We start from the raw sequence: 20,000 nt of genomic DNA, 5'->3' as shown, positions 1-20,000 counted from the left end.
TACCTCTTCACGATTAAAAAGACCATTGCAGTGCTCGTGGTGTCTTGTCAGCTCATTAATTACTTTGGTATCTAATTATTTAAAAGGGGGGTTAGGGAGGATGAGATAAACCAGTTAAGCAAAATTCCTCGTCTTTATTTTTCAAGTACAGTTTACTCCTGTTAGTGATCAGAATTCTGTACATGTGTAAAAGAAATTGATGGATTTATTACAAAATTAATCAAATAAAAAGTAAAGAAATTTGACTTGGGGAATTTTTTTTTCTGCACCTACTGTCTCCCATATAGGCAGGGGGAAACGAAACAAAAAAAGGGAACATATTCACCACTTGTGGCGAGACATCACAATCCAAATGACTCCAAATTGCACCCCCCTCCCTCTTCTTTTAGAGTACACACCTTGCACTTCCTCTAGAATTGCTCACTCTAAATCAACATGTCAAGCCATGAAACTCGCTCTTCTCCACTCTAATCTGACATGCTTATGTGAGCCTGTTTGCAAGACAACTCTGAAGTCGCTCTTTTATTAAAGTAAGTTTATACAAATGATTTACATTCAAATTGGCAAGGCATGTTATTCATCCTTGGCTGTCAACGATAACTTTGTTTTGAACACTTCTCTCCACCACAAGTGCATAAAATTAACACACCCGCAAGATTTTAATTAAAAAACAGAAATGAAATTTTCTTTTCATATCTTAATGAATGAAAATTACTTTCAAACAATGAAATATTTATATGTATATGAACATTGCTTGCATCTAAACACTGCGTGTAAATCCCCATGAAAAGTTTTATATGATTTGTAAAATTAATGTTATAGTTGATTTCTGAGACTGCATTTGAGATACGTATTGTTTCTTGAATTGTACTGTTAAGTACCCCGTAGTTTTTATTTGATTTAAAAACCTATGTTCTTGTGTGAAAAAACTGCTCAGTCACTCAATTGGCTGGATGAGGATTTGGCCACCTCCGGGTGGGCAGTTACCATTTTTTTTTTTTTCCTATTTGTAATTTTTAGCTTTGCTGTAGCCTATCAGATATTGTGAAGATTTTTATTTAAACATTTCACTATCTGTATACTTGAGTTTATTCAGGTACAGGTACACACAAATACACTTTCACAAGTTTTCATACATAGCAGCATATGTAGATTACTTGGGATAACCCAAGAAAGTCAGTGACTTGTTTCCATTTTGATATTTGCCTGCACTGTATGGCATGTCTATGCCACTACTGCATTTATGGGGTTTTCTGGTAATAAACTTTTATAATAATTTTTTCAAATGTTCCAGCACAACTTATAAGATGAAAAAACTATATTGCTCCATCCTTTCTCCATGACCAAACTATCTTGACAATCTCCTCTTTTTTCTTTTGAACATAATAATAATTCTTCCACACCATACTTGCACTGAACACACTTCATGTAGTATTGACACTGTAGATTGATTTTAGATATTAAATTTTCACTGCCTGTGATCTTGGAGAAACATTCAAAGACCATACGTTACATCCATACAAAAATGTTTGCAGTACCCCTATACTGTAATATATGTTTCCTTGTATATTCATTTAAAAGTTTTCTTAACACTCGCACTTCATGAATTTCTTGCCCTCATCTGTTGTGATTTGCTTCCTTCATAGATCCATCTGCTAACACACATTCCCAATGATCTTTAAAAAAAAGTGTCATCCATATAACTCAAACATCCATTATTTCATTCTTTCATCTTTATACACATTCTTCCAAACTCTTCGCTAACTTCTCCAACCCTGGTTTTGAATCTCCCAAAACCACTGTCACCCGCTAGTACAATATGCAGTACGACACTGTTAAAATTTCCACTCTATCAATTTCACATTTTTAAACGTAATCTGTCTACCTCCACTTTCTATAATGCTAAACCATCTCGCCTCCATTTACTCTTTGAATTACACATCCCATACTGCCACAGCAGTTTCAAATCCTTCAGTTCTTAATTTTCTGCATAATATTCCTACTCCACCTTGATTGCAGACTGGACATTACCATTGTTTAAAACCACCACCACCACCACCACCACCACCACCTGCTACAACCTTTAAGGATCATTTTTTTTTTTTTCGCTTAAAATTGTCAGCACCATTCTGCTTTGACACACATGGTTGAGGTGTAGAAATGGAAAGCAGGAATAAATAAGGGAGATGTAAATGACGTGCAAAAAATATTCAGCCAAGACAGGACTTTCAGCAATGGGTTAAGGTTCAAAAAATTTTAGATTTAAAAAGTATGAGAAAGCACTTGTTTGGCAAGAGTTGTGGACGAGTGGAACGAACTCTTAGGTAGTATCATTGAAGCTAAAACCTTAGTAGCTTTAAAAATAGGTTAGACAAGAACATGAGTGGGCATGAGTTGGACTTTCCTATCATAGGCCATTAGGCCTACGGCAGTGTTCCTTCTGTCTTATGTTCTTGCAGATTTCTCGTAACACTCAAAATATTTTCCTTGTACAGTGGACCCCCGGTTAACGATATTTTTTCATTCCAGAGTATGTTCAGGTGCCAGTACTGACCGAATTTGTTCCCATAAGGAATATTGTGAAGTAGATTAGTCCATTTCAGACCCCCAAACATACACGTACAAATGCACTTACATAAATACACTTACATAATTGGTCACATTGGGAGGCGATTGTTATGCGGGGGTCCACTGTATTCTGTACTTAATTCCTTGTACTTATTTGCAGTTTGGAGCGAGTCCTAGCTCTTGACATCCATATCTTAGCTAGCCTTAAATTTGTTAACACTTTCCTAGTCTCAGGCTCCATTATATCTGCTCTTAAACTGTTTATGGAATTTACTCCACCTCGTCATCCAGGTCATTACACTTTGATTACTGTACCTGATCCTTCATAAACTCGTCTGCTAATGCCTTCCACAAGTATTGTCTATATAATGTACATAACTCCAAGATTCTCTGCCATTCTAGATTTTTTTTTTTAAATTGCAACACTGACAGGACTTTTAATTTTGTGTGGTGGCAACAGTGAAAGGCTTGATGGAGATTACATCCTGTAACTTCTTTAACATATGATTTTAGAGCCCTTCATCTTCCTTTCTCATCTCTGGATATTAACCATTGCACTGAGGAGCAAGAGCAGTGATGCCGAAGGTTCTAAGTATACAAGAACGTTTGAATTTCTGATGGTACTGTAAAACATTAAAGCATTGCTATTGTCAGGGAGACTAACACATTTCTAAGTTTGTCAAAAAGTGAGTAGCCAGTTAGCTTTACTTATGTATTGGGGAGGATAAGATGAGCAGGAAATGTTAGTTACCAGCTACTGGAGCAGATTGATGTAATATACATATCTATTTCTGTAGGTAGTAGGCTGGTAGACAGCAACCGCCCAGGGAGGTACTACCATCCTGCCAAGTGAGTGTAAAACGGAATCCTGTAATTGTTTTACATGGTGGTAGGATTGCTGGTGTCCATTTTTCTGTCTCATAAACGTGCAAGGTTTCAGGTACGTCTTGCTACTTCTACTTACACTTAGGTCACACTACACATACATGTACAAGCATATATATACACACCCCTCTAGGTTTTCTTCTGTTTTCTTTCAAGTTCTTGTTTATTTCCTCTTATCTCCATGGGGAAGTGGAACAGAATTCTTCCTCCATAAGCCATGAGTGTTGTAAGAGGTGACTAAAATGCCAGGAGCAAGGGCCTAGTAACCCCTTCTCCTGTATAAATTACAAAATTTAAAAAGAGAAACTTTCTTTTTTCTTTTTGGGCCACCCTGCCTTGGTGGGATATGGCCGGTTTGTCGAGAAAAAAAAAATATATAAAAGATTTCAGGTACGTCTTGCTACTTCTACTTAAACTTAGGTCACACTACACTTGCATGTACAAACGCTCTTCCTCATTTACATCAATGATCTTCCAAACATATCCCAACACCTGAAACCCATTCTCTTTGCTGACGACACGACTTATGTCATCTCCCACCCTAATCTTGCCACCCTCAACACCATTGTTAACGAGGAGCTGCTCAAAATATCGACTTGGATGACAGCCAGTAAACTTACACTTAACACTGGCAAAACCTACTATATTATGTCTGGTAGCAGAGCAGGTGTTGCGCAACTTAACATTAAGATCGACAACACTCTAATTGCCAGACATAATGAGGGCAAATTCCTTGGCCTATACCTCGACAACAACCTAAATTTCAGCACCCATATCTGGAGTTTACCTGGAGAGAGTTCCGGGGGTCAACGCCCCCACGGCCCGGTCTGTGACCAGGCCTCCTGGTGGATCAGAGCCTGATCAACCAGGCTGTTGCTGCTGGCTGCACGCAAACCAACGTACGAGCCACAGCCCGGCTGATCCGGAACTGACTTTAGGTGCTTGTCCAGTGCATGACAAAAAAAAAAGTATCCAAAACGGTGGGGATCCTCTCCAAGATACGATATTACGTGCCGCAAACTGCCCTTCTCACACTATACCATTCACTTATATATCCATACCTCACCTATGCTATCTGTGCTTGGGGTTCAACTGCAGCAACACGCCTAAAGCCAATAAAAACCCAACAAAAAGCTGCAGTAAGAATAATAACTAAATCCCATCCCTGGCAACCCCCCCCCCCCACTCTTCATAGATCTAAACTTACTCCCTGTTCAGAACATCCACACTTACTACTGTGCAATCTATATCTACAGGACTTTAAATTCCAATATTAACCTTGACCTAAAATGCTTTCTTGATAGTTGACAGGATCCACAGCCATAACACCAGACACAAACATCTCTATGACATTCCCAGTGTTCGACTAAACCTTTACAAAAATTCAATGTACTTCAAAGGACCTAAAATCTGGAACACCCTACCTGCAGACACATTCATCACTTTCAAAACTACAGTTAGAAAACATCTTATCTCCCTGATCCACCCCGACAACTAACTACATGATAACCACCTGGTGGTTCACAATTACACTAACTCACCCACTGACTATAAACCCAGAAATACTAATCTTAATCTTAAAATAATAAATCCTAACTAGTCATAAGTTTGCCTATGATACTCAAATATAGTCACAAAAGCAAAAGACTTGGCAGACGATGCACCATCCCCCCAATGAAAAGCAGGGGTGTCACTAGCACGTTAAGAGACCATACAATAAGTGTCAGGGGCCTGAGACTGTTCAACTGCCTCCCAGCACACATAAGGGGGATTACCAACAGACCCCTGGCAGTCTTCAAGCTGGCACTGGACAAGCACCTAAAGTCAGTTCCTGATCAGCCGGGCTGTGGCTCGTACGTTAGTTTGCGTGCAGCCAGCAGCAACAGCCTGGTTGATCAGGCTCTGATCCACCAGGAGGCCTGGTCACAGACCGGGCCGCGGGGGCGTTGACCCCCGGAACTCTCTCCAGGTAAACTCCAGGTTGTATTGTGCCAAAACAAAAGCATTCACATTGCTAAACTCACAAATTATGATGTAGTCACTTAGCCTTAATACCATAATCTGTAAGGATTTAATGTTAAGAATTAATCTAAGTCTGCTCGAAATGTCTAGCCATTCTAGGCGTCCTAGTGGCCCCCTCTGTAATTAGTATTTTATAACATGTAAACCACAAAATACCCAAAACCTGTAAACTCCACATTGTAACCATTATAGAGAATAAACTTGATTCGAATATGCACACCCCTCTGTGTTTTCTTCTATTTTCATACTAGTTCTTGTTCTTTTTTATTTCCTCTTACCTCCATTCAAATTTTTATTTCTTTTTATAGTTGACAATGTGTGACTGACATGTTGAAAGGAGTCTATTTCCATGCATAGTTTACAATGTGTAATTACAATATTGATTTGCTAAGTGCAAAGAAAGCCACTGTCATGCAGAGGCATTTCAGGCAGACTAAACCTAATGCTTTACAGACTACTTAATACTAGACATATATAACATAGTTGGCTAAAATGCCAGGAGCAAGGGGTTAGTAACCCGTTCTCCTGTAAATATTACTAAATTTAAAAGGAGAAACTTTTGTTTTTCCTTCTGGGCCACCCTGCCTTGGTGGGATACAGCCGATGCATTGAAAGAAGATTTCTATTTCTACAACTGCATGTACGAGGTATACAGGCCTAGCTGACATCAGTGACATACTACTATATAGAAAGCTGCTTGTTATGCAGAGCATTTTGGGCAAATTAGGCCAGTTTTGTCCCAGGATGCGACCCACACCAGTCGACTAACACCCAGGTACCCGTTTTACTGATGAGGAACATAGACAACTGGTGTAAGGAAACACCCAGTGTTTCTACCCTCACTGGGAATTGAACCCGGACCCTTGCCATGTGAAGCGAGAGCTTTAGCCACCAGTCATTTGGAGTTGTCATGCGAGGAGAGGTGTAAACTGAATAGGTACATGTATTGAAAAGTTAAAACAGATAGTGGCATGGAAAAAAAAAAACAACCACACTTTCTCTGAGGCCTGGTCTCAGACTGGGCTGTGGAGGCATTGATCCCTGAAACCCTCTCCCGGTATACTACAGTATAAGTTAATTTCCTTCATGTTTATTTCTGCCTTCGAAGCTGACCAATCTTTCATTCCCTTAGTAAATATATAAAATGAGCATATTTTTCAGAGCCAGACAAAGACTCGTACGGTAGATGTATGTTGTTCAGGCTTCACTAGAGTGCCAGCAGAGGATCGTTGCATTCCCATCTGCTCACAAGATTGCATACATGGGGTATGCATCAAACCTGATGAATGTCGCTGCGAAGCTGGTTATTCTGGCCCCAGCTGTAACATAAGTAAGTTCAACATTATTATCTGCTGGATTAATTAATTATTTTGAAAACTTTAACATTCCACATTAATACAAAATTTTTTAACTTTCTTTACATAACTCAGATGTTAAGTTTTCCTTTCTTATGAGATTTCTTTTGATTGTGGAGTATACTGATTTTTTCATAAAGTATTTATTTACTTACTAATTCTTTAACGTCTTAAATTGCTTCTTGATCATTGGCATATACAGTAGTATTAAAATTTCTTAATTACCTTTGGATTGTAGGTGACTGGGAGTTTCCTAATGAGCTCATCACAGTTCAGATTGATCTAATACCATGCACTGGTCCAGAGTGTTACTTTTGTGAGTAAAACCAGTGGTTTTCCTGACCCACCTCTAGTGTGGGGTTTTCCTGACACCTCTAGTGTGGTTGTTCTGACCCACCTCTAACATAGTCACCAACACACATGGGCTAATACTCTTAGTATTGTTGCTGCTAATATTATCAAAGGACTGAAGTAGAAAGGTTAGATCTTGTAATTTTAATTTAGTTACTAATAAATGTGCTGATAATTTGCAAAATCATAGCAATAAGACTGTAAAACAAAAACTTTGAACTGGTGTGATTTGAGCCCATGGCAAGCCAGTACTAAAACTATCAGGCCTGCTTGTTTTAGGACTGGCTTGCTATGGGTTCAAATCCTGCCCAGGTTCCATGAGAAATGTGCATATATTTGTTACTGTACGAAAAGGTGACACGATAGTAGTGAAAATGCAGTACTGTACAATATAGTACTGTTACTCTCTCTTTTCCGTAATGGCAAACTAAGGAAAAACTGTGGTATTGTATAACTTTCCTTAAATAGGAAATGCATATTCACAAGTTTGCAAAAGATCTAATGAATGCTATTTATAAAGTAAGACTAAGCACCACCAGCAATCTAGTTTCTAGAGTTTAAAAAATAAAACATTCTGCTAATTGATCATTGCTGCATTTACCTAAGGTACATTAGTCACTCTTGATAATATTAGCATTTTTAGAAAGGACATTTATTTTTTGGTGGCTGCCATTTATTTCATGGTGGTGGTGGTAACATTGCTCATTGCTCTTGGGTCTTGTCTAAAGGTGGGTGTGGAGACACTTTGTTGCTACTAGTAGGATTGGCCTAGTGACAATATTCTCATTACAGTAATTCTTAAATTATAGAAAATGTGAAGGGTGGATGACATTGTCAAGATGGGGTACAGAGCAGTCATTTCTTGACTGTTTCATTAATGGACTCGCATTAAAACTTTTTTCACAGCCATCATATGAGAGATGTCAAGGCCTTCCCTGGGGGCTTGAGGGATTTGTGGAGCTAGATAATAAGTTGGTGTTTATGGTGACTGGCTCTTAGTTACTAAAAGTATGTTTGTATTTATTATATATTTACTTAATATAGTGTAGCTAAATGGGAATCGGAAAGAATTATAAATGAAGAGGTTGCTATTCATAAATATTGGAAAACGTGCAATTAAGTTTTGTGCCTTCAACCTAAGGAAGCATCAGAACCATAGGGAACATGATTTTTATAGAGCAGTGGTATACTTTAAAAAAGAATTCTTTAATAGTTTAAATCTGGCCTGTGTTCAATATTTCGTATCTTGGTCACTTCTACAAATTGACCTGGCAGGCAGGCAACCAACCAACCAAGTAGCCAGCCATCCAGTCATCTTACATGCCAGGATAATGATGCTGTAAGCTGACAGGTAGTTAGAATGGCACTATAGGTTTGCAGAAGAATCTTTATTAAGATTTGTATAGGACTCTTTGTCCTATCTGAATTATCATAAAGGTTTCTCTGCAAATGGTGTCTTTGTAGCTAGCATGTTTGCCTGTCTACCTGCCTACCTAACAAGCTAGGCTGTGAGTAACAGTGGAAAGAGAAATGCAGAGTGCAAAAGTATGTAATAGTCTGCTGGGCCTAGAGAGTATTTGGTGCAAGATAGTTGAGGTTGTATTACTAGTAGGCCAGAAGAGTGTACTCTATTCATTTTCTAAAAAAATTGCAGTTTTAACAATTCTTGGTTAAATTCAGCTGCTTGACTTCCTTAAAACTTAAAAGTGCCGTGGTTATGTAAAAAGCAGTTCATTGTAATTTAACAGTTTAAAAAAAGGGGGGGGGGGTTGTTGCTTATTAACATGTTAGCTTTTTTTTTTTATACTGACAGATTGTACTTGTCTTTATTATGCTGTAAAGTTTTGTTTTGTATCTCATTGTTCTCACTCTGTCCATTTACCTTCCTTGGCCCACAGAAATGAGGGGTAAGTTGTCTGATAATTGACCTGTGCCTTGTTCAGTATTAGCTGTTCAGATGATTTACTAATGCAGTTGCAACCATTTATTATTTTAGTAGAATTAATTATAAATTTTTATGGTGCTTTTTTTTTTATAGATATGTACGTTTCTCAGGAATGTGGCTGTCAGTATTTGTTTTGAGCATTCTGCATCTACAATGCTTAAATAATGATTAAGATAGCTTTATGTGAGCAATACTAGAATAATGACATTTTTCTGTGTAGTGTATTTCTTTCTTTCAACACACCGGCCATATCCCACCGAGGCGGGGTGGCCCAAAAGGAAAAACGAAAGTTTCTCCTTTTACATTTAGTAATATATACAGGAGAAGGGGTTACTAGCCCCTTGCTCCCGGCATTTTAGTCGCCTCTTACGACACGCATGGCTTACGGAGGAAGAATTCTGTTCCACTTCCCCATGGAGGTAAGAGGAAATAAACAAGAACTAGAAAGAAAATAGAAGAAAACCCAGAGGGGTGTGTGTGTATATATATGCTTGTACATGTATGTGTGTAGTGTGACCTAAGTGCAAGTAGAAGTAGCAAGACATACCTGAAATCTTGCATGTTTGAGACAGACAAGACACCAGCAATCCTACGATCATGTAAAACAATTACAGGTTTTCATTGTACACTCGCTTGGCAGGATGGTAGTACCTCCCTGGGCGGTTGCTGTTTACCAACCTACTACCTAGGGTAGTGTATTTACTTGTTTTAAAGTACAGTAGGAGAACATTTCTGACTAAGGGTGATGGACAGGAGAAACTACCTTTCATCTGTTAAAAGCTGCCTTTCTAAATGGGCACAAATTTGTTAAATATTTATCCGCCCAACCTCCCCATCAACACCCAACTTTAAAGTGCAGACACTATTTCCCACCCTCGAAGCTCAAGTCTGTCTAGTTCGTTTATGGAATTCCTTCATAGATGTATCTTGCTCCAAAAGCACATGAATCCCATTTGCAGCTCTGTATTCAAACATTTATGGTATACAAGCTTGCTGGATATTCACACCTCCTTTCAACCATGTGCAGTAAGGCTTTGCTTTATGGCTTTCCGCTAATATGGACATTTAAAGTTATGACCAATACTTTCTGTACTGCTCCCCCACCTGACTTTATAATACGGTCACTGTGCCCCACCCTGTTTATTTACATTTTCCGTGAGCTCTATGAGCACCGGATCTAATCATCATGTCTGAAGACTTTCCAAAATTTAAAGTGTTTTAAAGTTATTTCATGTTTTATATCTTCTCTGATAATTATACCTATGTATACCTGTACCTAAATAAACTTATACAATGCTGGCTTGCAGGTACACATTAATATCACTGGGTGTCTTATTGGTCTTGAGGATGCCATAGTAATTAATAATGAAAATATTAATATATAATAAACATAAACAATAAATATAAACATTTTCATTAATCCATCTATATTTTTTCAAAACATACAATAAACACGCTATATATAAACCATGATAAATACACCCCACAGTAGAATAAATTAACATTACCTGGAGAGAGTTCTGGGGGTCAACGCCCCCGCGGCCCGGTCTGTGACCAGGCCTCCTGGTGGATCAGAGCCTGATCAACCAGGCTCTTACTTCTGGCTGCACGCAAATCAATGTACGAGCCATAGCCCGGCTGGTCAGGTACTGACTTTAGTTGCTTGTCCAGTGCCAGCTTGAAGACTGCCAGGGGTCTATTGGTAATCCCCCTTATGTATGCTGAGAGGCAGTTGAACAGTCTTGGGCTCCTGACACTCATTGTATGGTCTCTTAACGTGCTAGTGACACCCCTGCTTTTCATTGGGGGGATGTTGCATCGTCTGCCAAGTCTTTTGCTTTCGTTGCGAGTGATTTTCGTGTGCAAGTTCGGTACTAGTCCCTCTAGGATTTTCCAGGTGTATATAATAATGTATCTCTCCCGCCTGCGTTCCAGGGAATACAGGTTCAGGAACTTCAAGCGCTCCCAGTAATTGAGTATATGCATTAATATGAGATGTTGCATGTATGAACCAAAACCAGACACATTAGTCTGTTTACATAACTTTGCGTCTCTCTCCTCTATCATTTACTTGTTCTCTTTCTCGTTTATTCATTTTCACCTCGTTTACTTGTCTCTCGCCCTACATTAAGACTACAAGTACAGTGGAACCCCGAGTTTTGTCCATCCTAAAGTCCAAACAATACTTCCCATAAGAAATAATGTAAATCCAGTTAATCTGTTCGACCCACAAACACATTCACCAAAAAATACATTTTTTAAAGAATAACTATAGTTTTACGTACAACACAGATAAATACATATAGTACTTAAATTTGCAAAACAGTAGATAAATTAACATTTAAAACATTTAAAATAACATTTACTTCCTTTACTGAAGACTGTTGCTGGCATCTGGAAGATAGGGAGGAAGAGTGAGGGAACACTTATTGTTTGGAAGGGAAATCCCCTTTCATGAAGACTTTAGGTAACAAGTCCTTATCTGGGGTTACTTCCCTTTGTCTTTTAACCCCTTGACTGTCGCAACCCCCAATCCTGAGGTGTCCCCTGGTGTCACAAAATTTAAAAAAAAAAAAAAAATTATTTTTTCTTATGAAATGATAAGAGCATCTTTTCCCGATTGTAAAGACACCAAAAAAACGAAATTTGATGGAAAACTGACGGAATTACGCTCTCACAAAGTTAGCGACCTTGGCGATATTTACAAATCGTCGATTTCGCCCACTTTGAGCCCTATTTTCAGCTAATTCCATTATTCCAGTCAACCAAACTCATAGCTATTTCTTCAGAACTCCATTTTTTCTATCGATTGAGTACAAGAAACTGCCCATTAACCGATTTCAACTACCCAATAACATGGTCAGAAATTTGCAATTTGGCCAATTTCACGAAAATTAAAAAATGACAATTTCAAAATAAGGACCAGAATGAACAATGCAGACATTCCTGGCTCTAAAATAACATTTTCTTTGTTCATCAGTCATGTCTCCAGGCCCCTGTGATATTACTCTTGCTTTTTATTTTGAAATTTTATTCAAACAAGAAATAGAAGATTTACTGTTATGCAGACTACTGCAATACTGTAATAATTGTAAAAATTACATCAACCCATTCATGACTGCATATTAGAATGGCTATTTGGACATTTATTGGACAATGACATCATTTGTTTACTTTTGAACATCGACAAAAATCAAACATTTCCTGTACTTTGTGCTCCATTTCCAGGTTCTTTTTATAGTAAAATCAATCAAAATCACCTCTATTTCTATAATATATTTTCCATTCTATCAAATGAGACCAAGAAAACGAGAATACAACCATAAATACTATACGAAAATAGACCACAAAGTCGGCATTTTAATTAAAAAAAACGGTTGGAGTTTTCTTCTCATTATGCACTGTGTGCTCCAGGATTTTTTTTTATATGGTGCACACTGACCACACAGACCCATTCTCTCACATGTGGGCCTACCAGCTTTCTCCTGCTTGATTTGAAGCCGCTAGAATTTGAGTATATATACGTCAAACACGGTACCTCGTAAGACGTATATATACGGCCGCGACAATCAAAGGGTTAATGACACTAGAACCAGTTTGAGAGTCACTGGATCCCTGTTGCACAAAGTAAATGTCCAGAGTCCTCCGTTTCTGGCACCTCTTTAACATTTCCCTAAAATGGGACATGGTTCTGTCACTGAACTTGTTGCAGGGATGGCTTGTTTCAGCTTGCTCAGGGTGGTATTTTTCCACAAAATTTTGCCACCTATTCCACATTCCACATGTGTCCCTAATCACTGAAGAAGGCACCTCCTCCACTCCCTCTTCCTCCTCATTCTTTGAAGCAAGTTCCTCATCTGTGGTCTGATGCTGTTCCAGATGAAGCTCTTGCAGCTCTTCTGTGGTTAGCTCTTCCCTGTGGTTTTCCTCCAACTCTTCCACATCCTCGCCACTCGCCTCCAACCCCATGGACCTCCCCAATGCCAAAATAACTTTCACAACAGGCAGAGGGTCAACAAGGTCAGGGTCATGGTGGCTTTATTTCAGTCACACTCAATAAACAAGCACCAAACACAATGAATTAATTGTGAAATATTTGGATGAGCACGCAGGGTAATGTTCACTCAGATAAAAAGGCAGCCAGACTGACTCAAGACGCCTGCGCACCTCCCTGTGCAGGCAAGTGGACAGGTCTGGTACGCAGAACGAAACACGGGGCACAGTGCAAAGCTCTGGATAAAATTTAGCCGATTAATCTGTTCTAAACTCGAAGCGTACAATACTCAGGGCGGACAAAACTCAGGGTTCCACTGTATTTTAAGGTAAGTAATGCGTGTACTGTATATGCATTTTATCGCTCTAGAGCGCTTTAAATGTCATAGTATATTACATGTGGGTGGGGTAGTCTGGCTGGCTACCATACTGCCCACACCTGATTTCTTACAATAAATACTACCCACCTCTTGCCCTACATTAAGATGATAGATGAGTGTACTGTGTATTTTACTTTTTATTGTTTTTAATGCCTAGTTCTGTTGCTAACTTAATTTGTTAGTGTAAACTTATCTGCTTTCCAGCGGTAGCCTGAACCTAACCTGCTGTATAAGTGGGGCCCTACTGTGTAGTCATCCCTCTCTCCCAAATTTATACTCTTTGTGAAGATTCTTTTTTACTCAACAGCCATTTTCTGCCAAGGCAGGGTGACCTAAAAGATGGAAACACTTCACCATCATCATTACTTTTGCCATCTTTGTAGAAGTGTGTTGACATCAGATTACCCTCCAACTGTAACATCCCCACCCTTCATTCAGCATGCAGGCACTGCCCTTCCCATCTTTAGGACTCAAGTCTGGCTAACTTTTTTTCCCCAGAATCCAGTCATAAAAGTTATCTTCCTTACACTCCAACAACACATTCATTAAAAAACCACTAGTCTCCATTTGTTCTTATCAGTCATGCTCTTATAAACCTATTGAATTCTTAAGCCCCTAAAACTCTAAGCTTCTTTTTACCTGCCCCCCTTCCCCTTCCCTTCCATCTAACCATTCCTGGGACAACCTATACTCATTCCACCTCAGATCTATACACCCAGTTCAACTTATCCATCTCCAGTCTCTCTGAATCCCCAAGCTGCTCTCAATACCTTCTCAACCCTCCTCAGCCCTCTGGTGTAATTCAGAGGGCATGATAGTCATACGACACATTACTCTCGAACATGATGTCTCTGCTGCCTCTAGGCTTTTCCTTGCTGTAGTATTGAAAACCCATGCCTCACACCCATGTAAAAGTGTTGGTACTACTGTATTCTGGAACATTTCCTTTTATTGCTTCCATAGATACTTTCCACTTCTAAATAAACACACGTTGGATTTTCCGTCCCCCACCTCATGTATACCATGGTTCACTTCAGCTTTCATTAACCCATCTGTTTATATGTCCACTCCTAAATATCTAAATACACCCATTTTGAAATTTCCTCCCTCCAGTATATTTAATCTTACCATTGCTTAGATAAACATGCATAAAATTTCATCAGTTGGCAAGACACTATGTAGTTGTAATGAATGTGCATTACTGCACAACTGCATGTTAGGGTTATTTAGGGTTTACCGTTAGTTTTGATATTTATATTATTCATGGTTTGTTGGCTAACATGACAAGAAAAGCAAACCTGTTATGTATAGCAGCCTTCTGAATGTACAATAGAAAGCCTAGTCATAAATAGTTTTCTGTGTTGTATAAGTATTAAGCCATGTGCTTTTAAGAGATGCTGACCAGTCTAACTCAGTTCCTAATATTTTTTTGAACCCTTAAGTTTTTGGCCTGTGACCTTAGGCATCCCTTTTTTGAACATTTTTATGTAATTCCTAAGTTTCTTTGTAACATATTTTGTAGATTTGTGGTTAATAGCTCCTTGGATGGTTGTAGATCTTTGTAGTAAAAAGTTTAAGGGTTAAATTGGATGTTCCATGACTTTAAGTACAGTAAACCCTCGTATAACAAGACCCTTCAGAGTGCATTTTTGGCCATGTTAAAAATTTTCAGCATTTATTTATTTATTTATTAATTTGAACATGATACAGAGAAGTACAAGGAATACAATTTTTAAAGTGCATGATTATATACACCTGGAAAATCCTAGAGGGACTAGTACCGAACTTGCACACGAAAATCACTCACTACGAAAGCAAAAGACTTGGCAGACGATGCAACATCCCCCCAATGAAAAGCAGGAGTGTCACTAGCACGTTAAGAGACCATACAATAAGTGTCAGGGGTCCGAGACTGTTCAACTGCCTCCCAGCATACATAAGGGGGATTACCAACAGACAAGCACCTAAAGTCGGTTCCTGACCAGCCGGGCTGTGGCTCGTACTTTGGTTTGCGTGCAGCCAGCAGTAACAGCCTGGTTGATCAGGCTCTGATCCACCAGGAGGCCTGGTCACAGACCGGACCACGTGGGCGTTGACCCCCAGAACTCTCTCCAGGTAAACTCCAGGTATGCCAAAGCCCCTTGTATGCAGAGCATTATGGGCAGGCTTAAAATTAACTTAAGATTAACTAAGCAATGATATATTCAGTGGTACAAAAATTATTGTAAAACAGATAAAAAGTTAGTACAAATGAGTATTACAAAGACAGGTCATATGGTCACTTACTGTGTTGTTGTGTAATCAGTAGAATGGAGTATTCTGTTAGGTAATGAAGTTAAATAGTAACAAAGTTTGATTGGGTCACAGGTTGACATTTATGAGATACACGTTAGGAAATGCTCGATATTACGCTCCATTAATTAACATACAGCAGGACCCCTGTATCCGTGGTTTCAGTTATTTGCAGTTTACTGTGGCTCAAAAGTAATTTTCTTACTGGTACCAAAAATAATAAAATACTTTATTTCAGCATGACACATTGTTAATAAAAAGGTGAATGACATTCAGTTATGCATTCAGAAAGCCCCTAAATATGCAGAGCATTCTGGGCAAACTTAGTTTTTAACTTAAGATTAATAAGACAGTGACAAATTGAGTGGTTTTATATAGTCTCTTAGGTGGTAGTAAATATGAATTTACAAGTTAGTGAATATAAGAGAACTGAATATCCAATTCGTATGTACATGCTATATGTCTTTTATTAAGTTTAATTGTTCAAAGAATTGCAGGTTTGATTATGATGATAGGTGCTGCATGACCCTTGTCGGTTTAGCGCTTTATTATTTGATTGTAATAGTATGATTATAGGTAATGAGGATTTTAATATATTAACATAATGTGGACACAATCAATATTTTAATGATTGTAAGGATTACAGATCTTAAGATAATATTGTTTTTTATATGTTTGACATTGAGAATATGGCTATATAGTTTTCACATATTTAGCCGATGTTGGGATGTGTTAGAGAGAGATGATGATTTTTAATAGTAGTTTTGAAGATGCTGGATGAGACGATGGTTCTGGCAATTTCTGGCAGTTTTTTTCCAGATTTTGGGCCCTTTTATGTACATTGAATTTCTAGAGATTCTTCTAGACATGGCAAAAGTAGTGATGCTGACAGTTCTTCAAAGCTTAAGAAGTGATGAAGTGTTTCCCATCATTGAAAAGTGCTAATTCTCCACTTATTGTGTGTAATCAAACTTTTTCATAGATATGCACGTAAACTAAAAATCAACTTGTATGTAGGGTTCGCTACTATACATGGTTTTGGGTATCCACTGTAGGTCTTGGAATGTATTTCCCATGGAATACATTCCAAGATCTACCAATGCACTTCCAAAGCCACTATCCAGCCCTTTTTTGTTATCTGACATTGTTCAAAATCTATAACTTATCAGTGCTTAATATTTATAAAGCACCTTATAAAAGTTTGTAGAGAATATTCAGTGCATCAGTATCATGGGTATTCAAACCTTAGAAGAGGATGACAATGCATTAATCATCTAGATAGTTGCTAACACAGAATTGTTAATTATAATAATTTTTGAACATATTGAAGATTGATAATAAACTTCAGAAAGTTATTATATGATTAAGTTGTATAATGGAATTCACCCAGGCCAGCCGTGAGTTACTTTATGTTGGGAGTTAAAGGGCTATCACAGCTTATGCTGTATACCTGGAGAGCATTTTGGGGGTCAGTGCCCCTGTGGCCCAGGCCTTGCAGTGAATCAGGGCCTGGCCAACCAAGCAGTTACTACTGGCCACATGCAAACCAACATACAAACCACAGCCTGGCTTGTCAGGTACTGACTTTAGGTGCCTCTCCAGCTCCTTGATGACATAGTACATACATACATACACCTTTTGGTCACAACCTATTGTATCACTAGGAGCAGTACTTTTATGCCTCAGGCTGTCAAAGCCACGAAAAGGAAATATATACTACTTCTAACCCCCCCCCCCCACACACACACACACACACACACACACACACACACACACACACACACACACACACACACACACACACACACACACACACACACACACACACACACACACACACACACACACACACACTCACACACACACACACACACACACACACACACACACACACACACACACACACACACTCACTCACACACTCACTCACACACACACACACTCACTCACACACTCACACACTCACACACTCACTCACACACTCACACACTCACTCACACACTCACACACTCACACACTCACACACTCACACACTCACACACACACTCACACACTCACACACTCACACACTCACACACTCACACACTCACACACTCACACACTCACACACTCACACACTCACACACTCACACACTCACACACTCACACACTCACACACTCACACACACACACACTCACACACACACACACACACTCACACACACACACTCACACACACACTCACACACTCACACACACACTCACACACACTCACACACACACACTCACACACTCACACTCACACACACTCACACACACACACTCACACACTCACACTCCAATCTCTACAAATTATTTCATTACAATCCTGCTTTTTCTTGGTTACTACTTTCTCAGATGCATTCATCTTTTGCACATGTGTGTTTGGCACAAGTCTGATAAATTAGACACATGTGCAACACTTGGGTATCTTTATTGAGGAAACATTTCGCCACTGTGTGGCAAGAAGTTTCCTCAGTAAAGATACCCAAGTGTTGCACATGTATCTAATTTATCAATTTGACGGTTCTCTGAACCATTCATCTACATGGCATAAGTCTACAGAGTTGTTGTATTGTTAATAGTAGTTTGGTAAGGAAATGTGGCTTTTATTATATTTACAAACGTCTAGGTAGTAGGTTGGTAGACAGCAACAGCCCAGGGAGGTACTACCGTCCTGCCAAGTGAGTGTAAAACGAAAGCCTGTTATTGTTTTACGTGATGGTAGGATTGCTGGTGTTTTTTTTTGTTTTCTCTCGTGAACATGCAAGATTTCAGGTAGTATCTTGCTGCTTCTACTTTCACTTAGGTCACACTACACATGCATGTACAAGCATATATATACACACACCCCTCTGGGTTTTCTTCTATTTTCTTACTAGTTCTTGTTTATTTCCTCTTATCTCTATAGGGAAATGAAACAGAATTCTTCTTCCGTAAGTTGTGCATGTCGTAAGAGGCAACTAAAGTGCCGGGAACAAGAGACTAGTAACCTCTTCTGCATACATTACTAAAGTTAAAAAGAAACTTTTGTTTTTCTTTTTTTGGCCACAGTGCCTTGGTGGGATATGGCCGGTTTGTTGAAAGATGATTTACAAATGTACTTGGTGATGAATCTTGTTACATATAACTCTGCCCAGCAGAGATACTGTATATGTTGTATGTAGAATGTGAGGTACAACAAAATTTATTATTTTTGACATATTAGGCTATTTAAAAACATATACACACATATGGCATATATATACACATATATGGCAGTTTGGAGGGATATGTTGTGTATCTCTATACGTATATGCTTCTAAACTGTTATATTCTGAGCACCTCTGCAAAAGCAGTGATAATGTGTGAGTGTGGTGAAAGTGTTGAATGATGATGAAAGTATTTTCTTTTTGGGGATTTTCTTTCTTTTTTTTGGGTCACCCTGCCTCGGTGGGAGACGACCGACTTGTTGAAAAAAAAAAAAAAAAAATATATATAGGAGGTTCGGGTGAGATATAAGCGACTATTGACAGAAAGGTGGGCTAGTGCAAAGATGAGTAGTGGGGGGGTTGAAGAGGGTTGGAATAGTTTTAAAAATGCAGTATTAGAATGTGGGGCAGAAGTTTGTGGTTATAGGAGGGTGGGAACAGGAGGAAAGAGGAGTGATTGGTGGAATGATGAAGTAAAGGGTGTGATAAAAGAGAAAAAGGTAGCTTATGAGAGGTTTTTACAAAGCAGAAGTGTTTTAAGAAGAGCAGAGTATATGGAGAGTAAAAGAAAGGTAAAGAGAGTGGTGAGAGAGTGCAAAAGGAGAGCAGATGATAGAGTGGGAGAGGCACTGTCAAGAAATTTTAATGAAAATAAGAAAAAATTTTGGAGTGAGTTAAACAAGTTAAGAAAGCCTAGGGAAAATATGGATTTGTCAGTTAAAAACAGAGTAGGGGAGTTAGTAGATGGGGAGATGGAGGTATTTGGTAGATGGCGAGAATATTTTGAGGAACTTTCAAATGTTAAGGAAGAAACAGAGGCAGTAATTTCATGCACTGGTCAGGGAGGTATACCATCTTTTAGGAGTGAAGAGCAGAATGTAAGTGTGGGGGAGGTACGTGAGGCATTACGTAAAATGAAAGGGGGTAAAGCAGCTGGAACTGATGGGGATCATGACAGAAATGTTAAAAGCAGGGGGGGATATAGTGTTGGAGTGGTTGG

General features: G+C 38.8%; 1 protein-coding gene across 16 annotated transcripts in view; it reads left to right on the top strand.

Moving 5' to 3' along the window:
* The window catches only part of LOC128685077 (protein draper-like), a 1,011,482-nt gene that overhangs the window by 870,684 nt on the left and 120,798 nt on the right, over positions 1-20,000 (top strand). For 15 of the 16 annotated variants that reach the window (XM_070103144.1, XM_070103145.1, XM_070103128.1 and 12 more), the window contains 2 exons: positions 6,637-6,805; positions 7,069-7,146. In XM_070103144.1, the coding sequence (XP_069959245.1) occupies positions 6,637-6,805; positions 7,069-7,146 (247 nt within the window). The remainder of the gene's footprint in view (positions 1-6,636; positions 6,806-7,068; positions 7,147-20,000) is intronic. The other variant, XM_070103161.1, reaches the window with a different exon arrangement.

The sequence above is a fragment of the Cherax quadricarinatus genome, chromosome 5 (genome assembly GCF_038502225.1).
Source record: "Cherax quadricarinatus isolate ZL_2023a chromosome 5, ASM3850222v1, whole genome shotgun sequence".
NCBI lineage: Eukaryota > Metazoa > Arthropoda > Malacostraca > Decapoda > Parastacidae > Cherax > Cherax quadricarinatus.
Note: the sequence above shows the minus strand (reverse complement) of the source record. Positions and strands in the feature narration are given on the sequence as shown.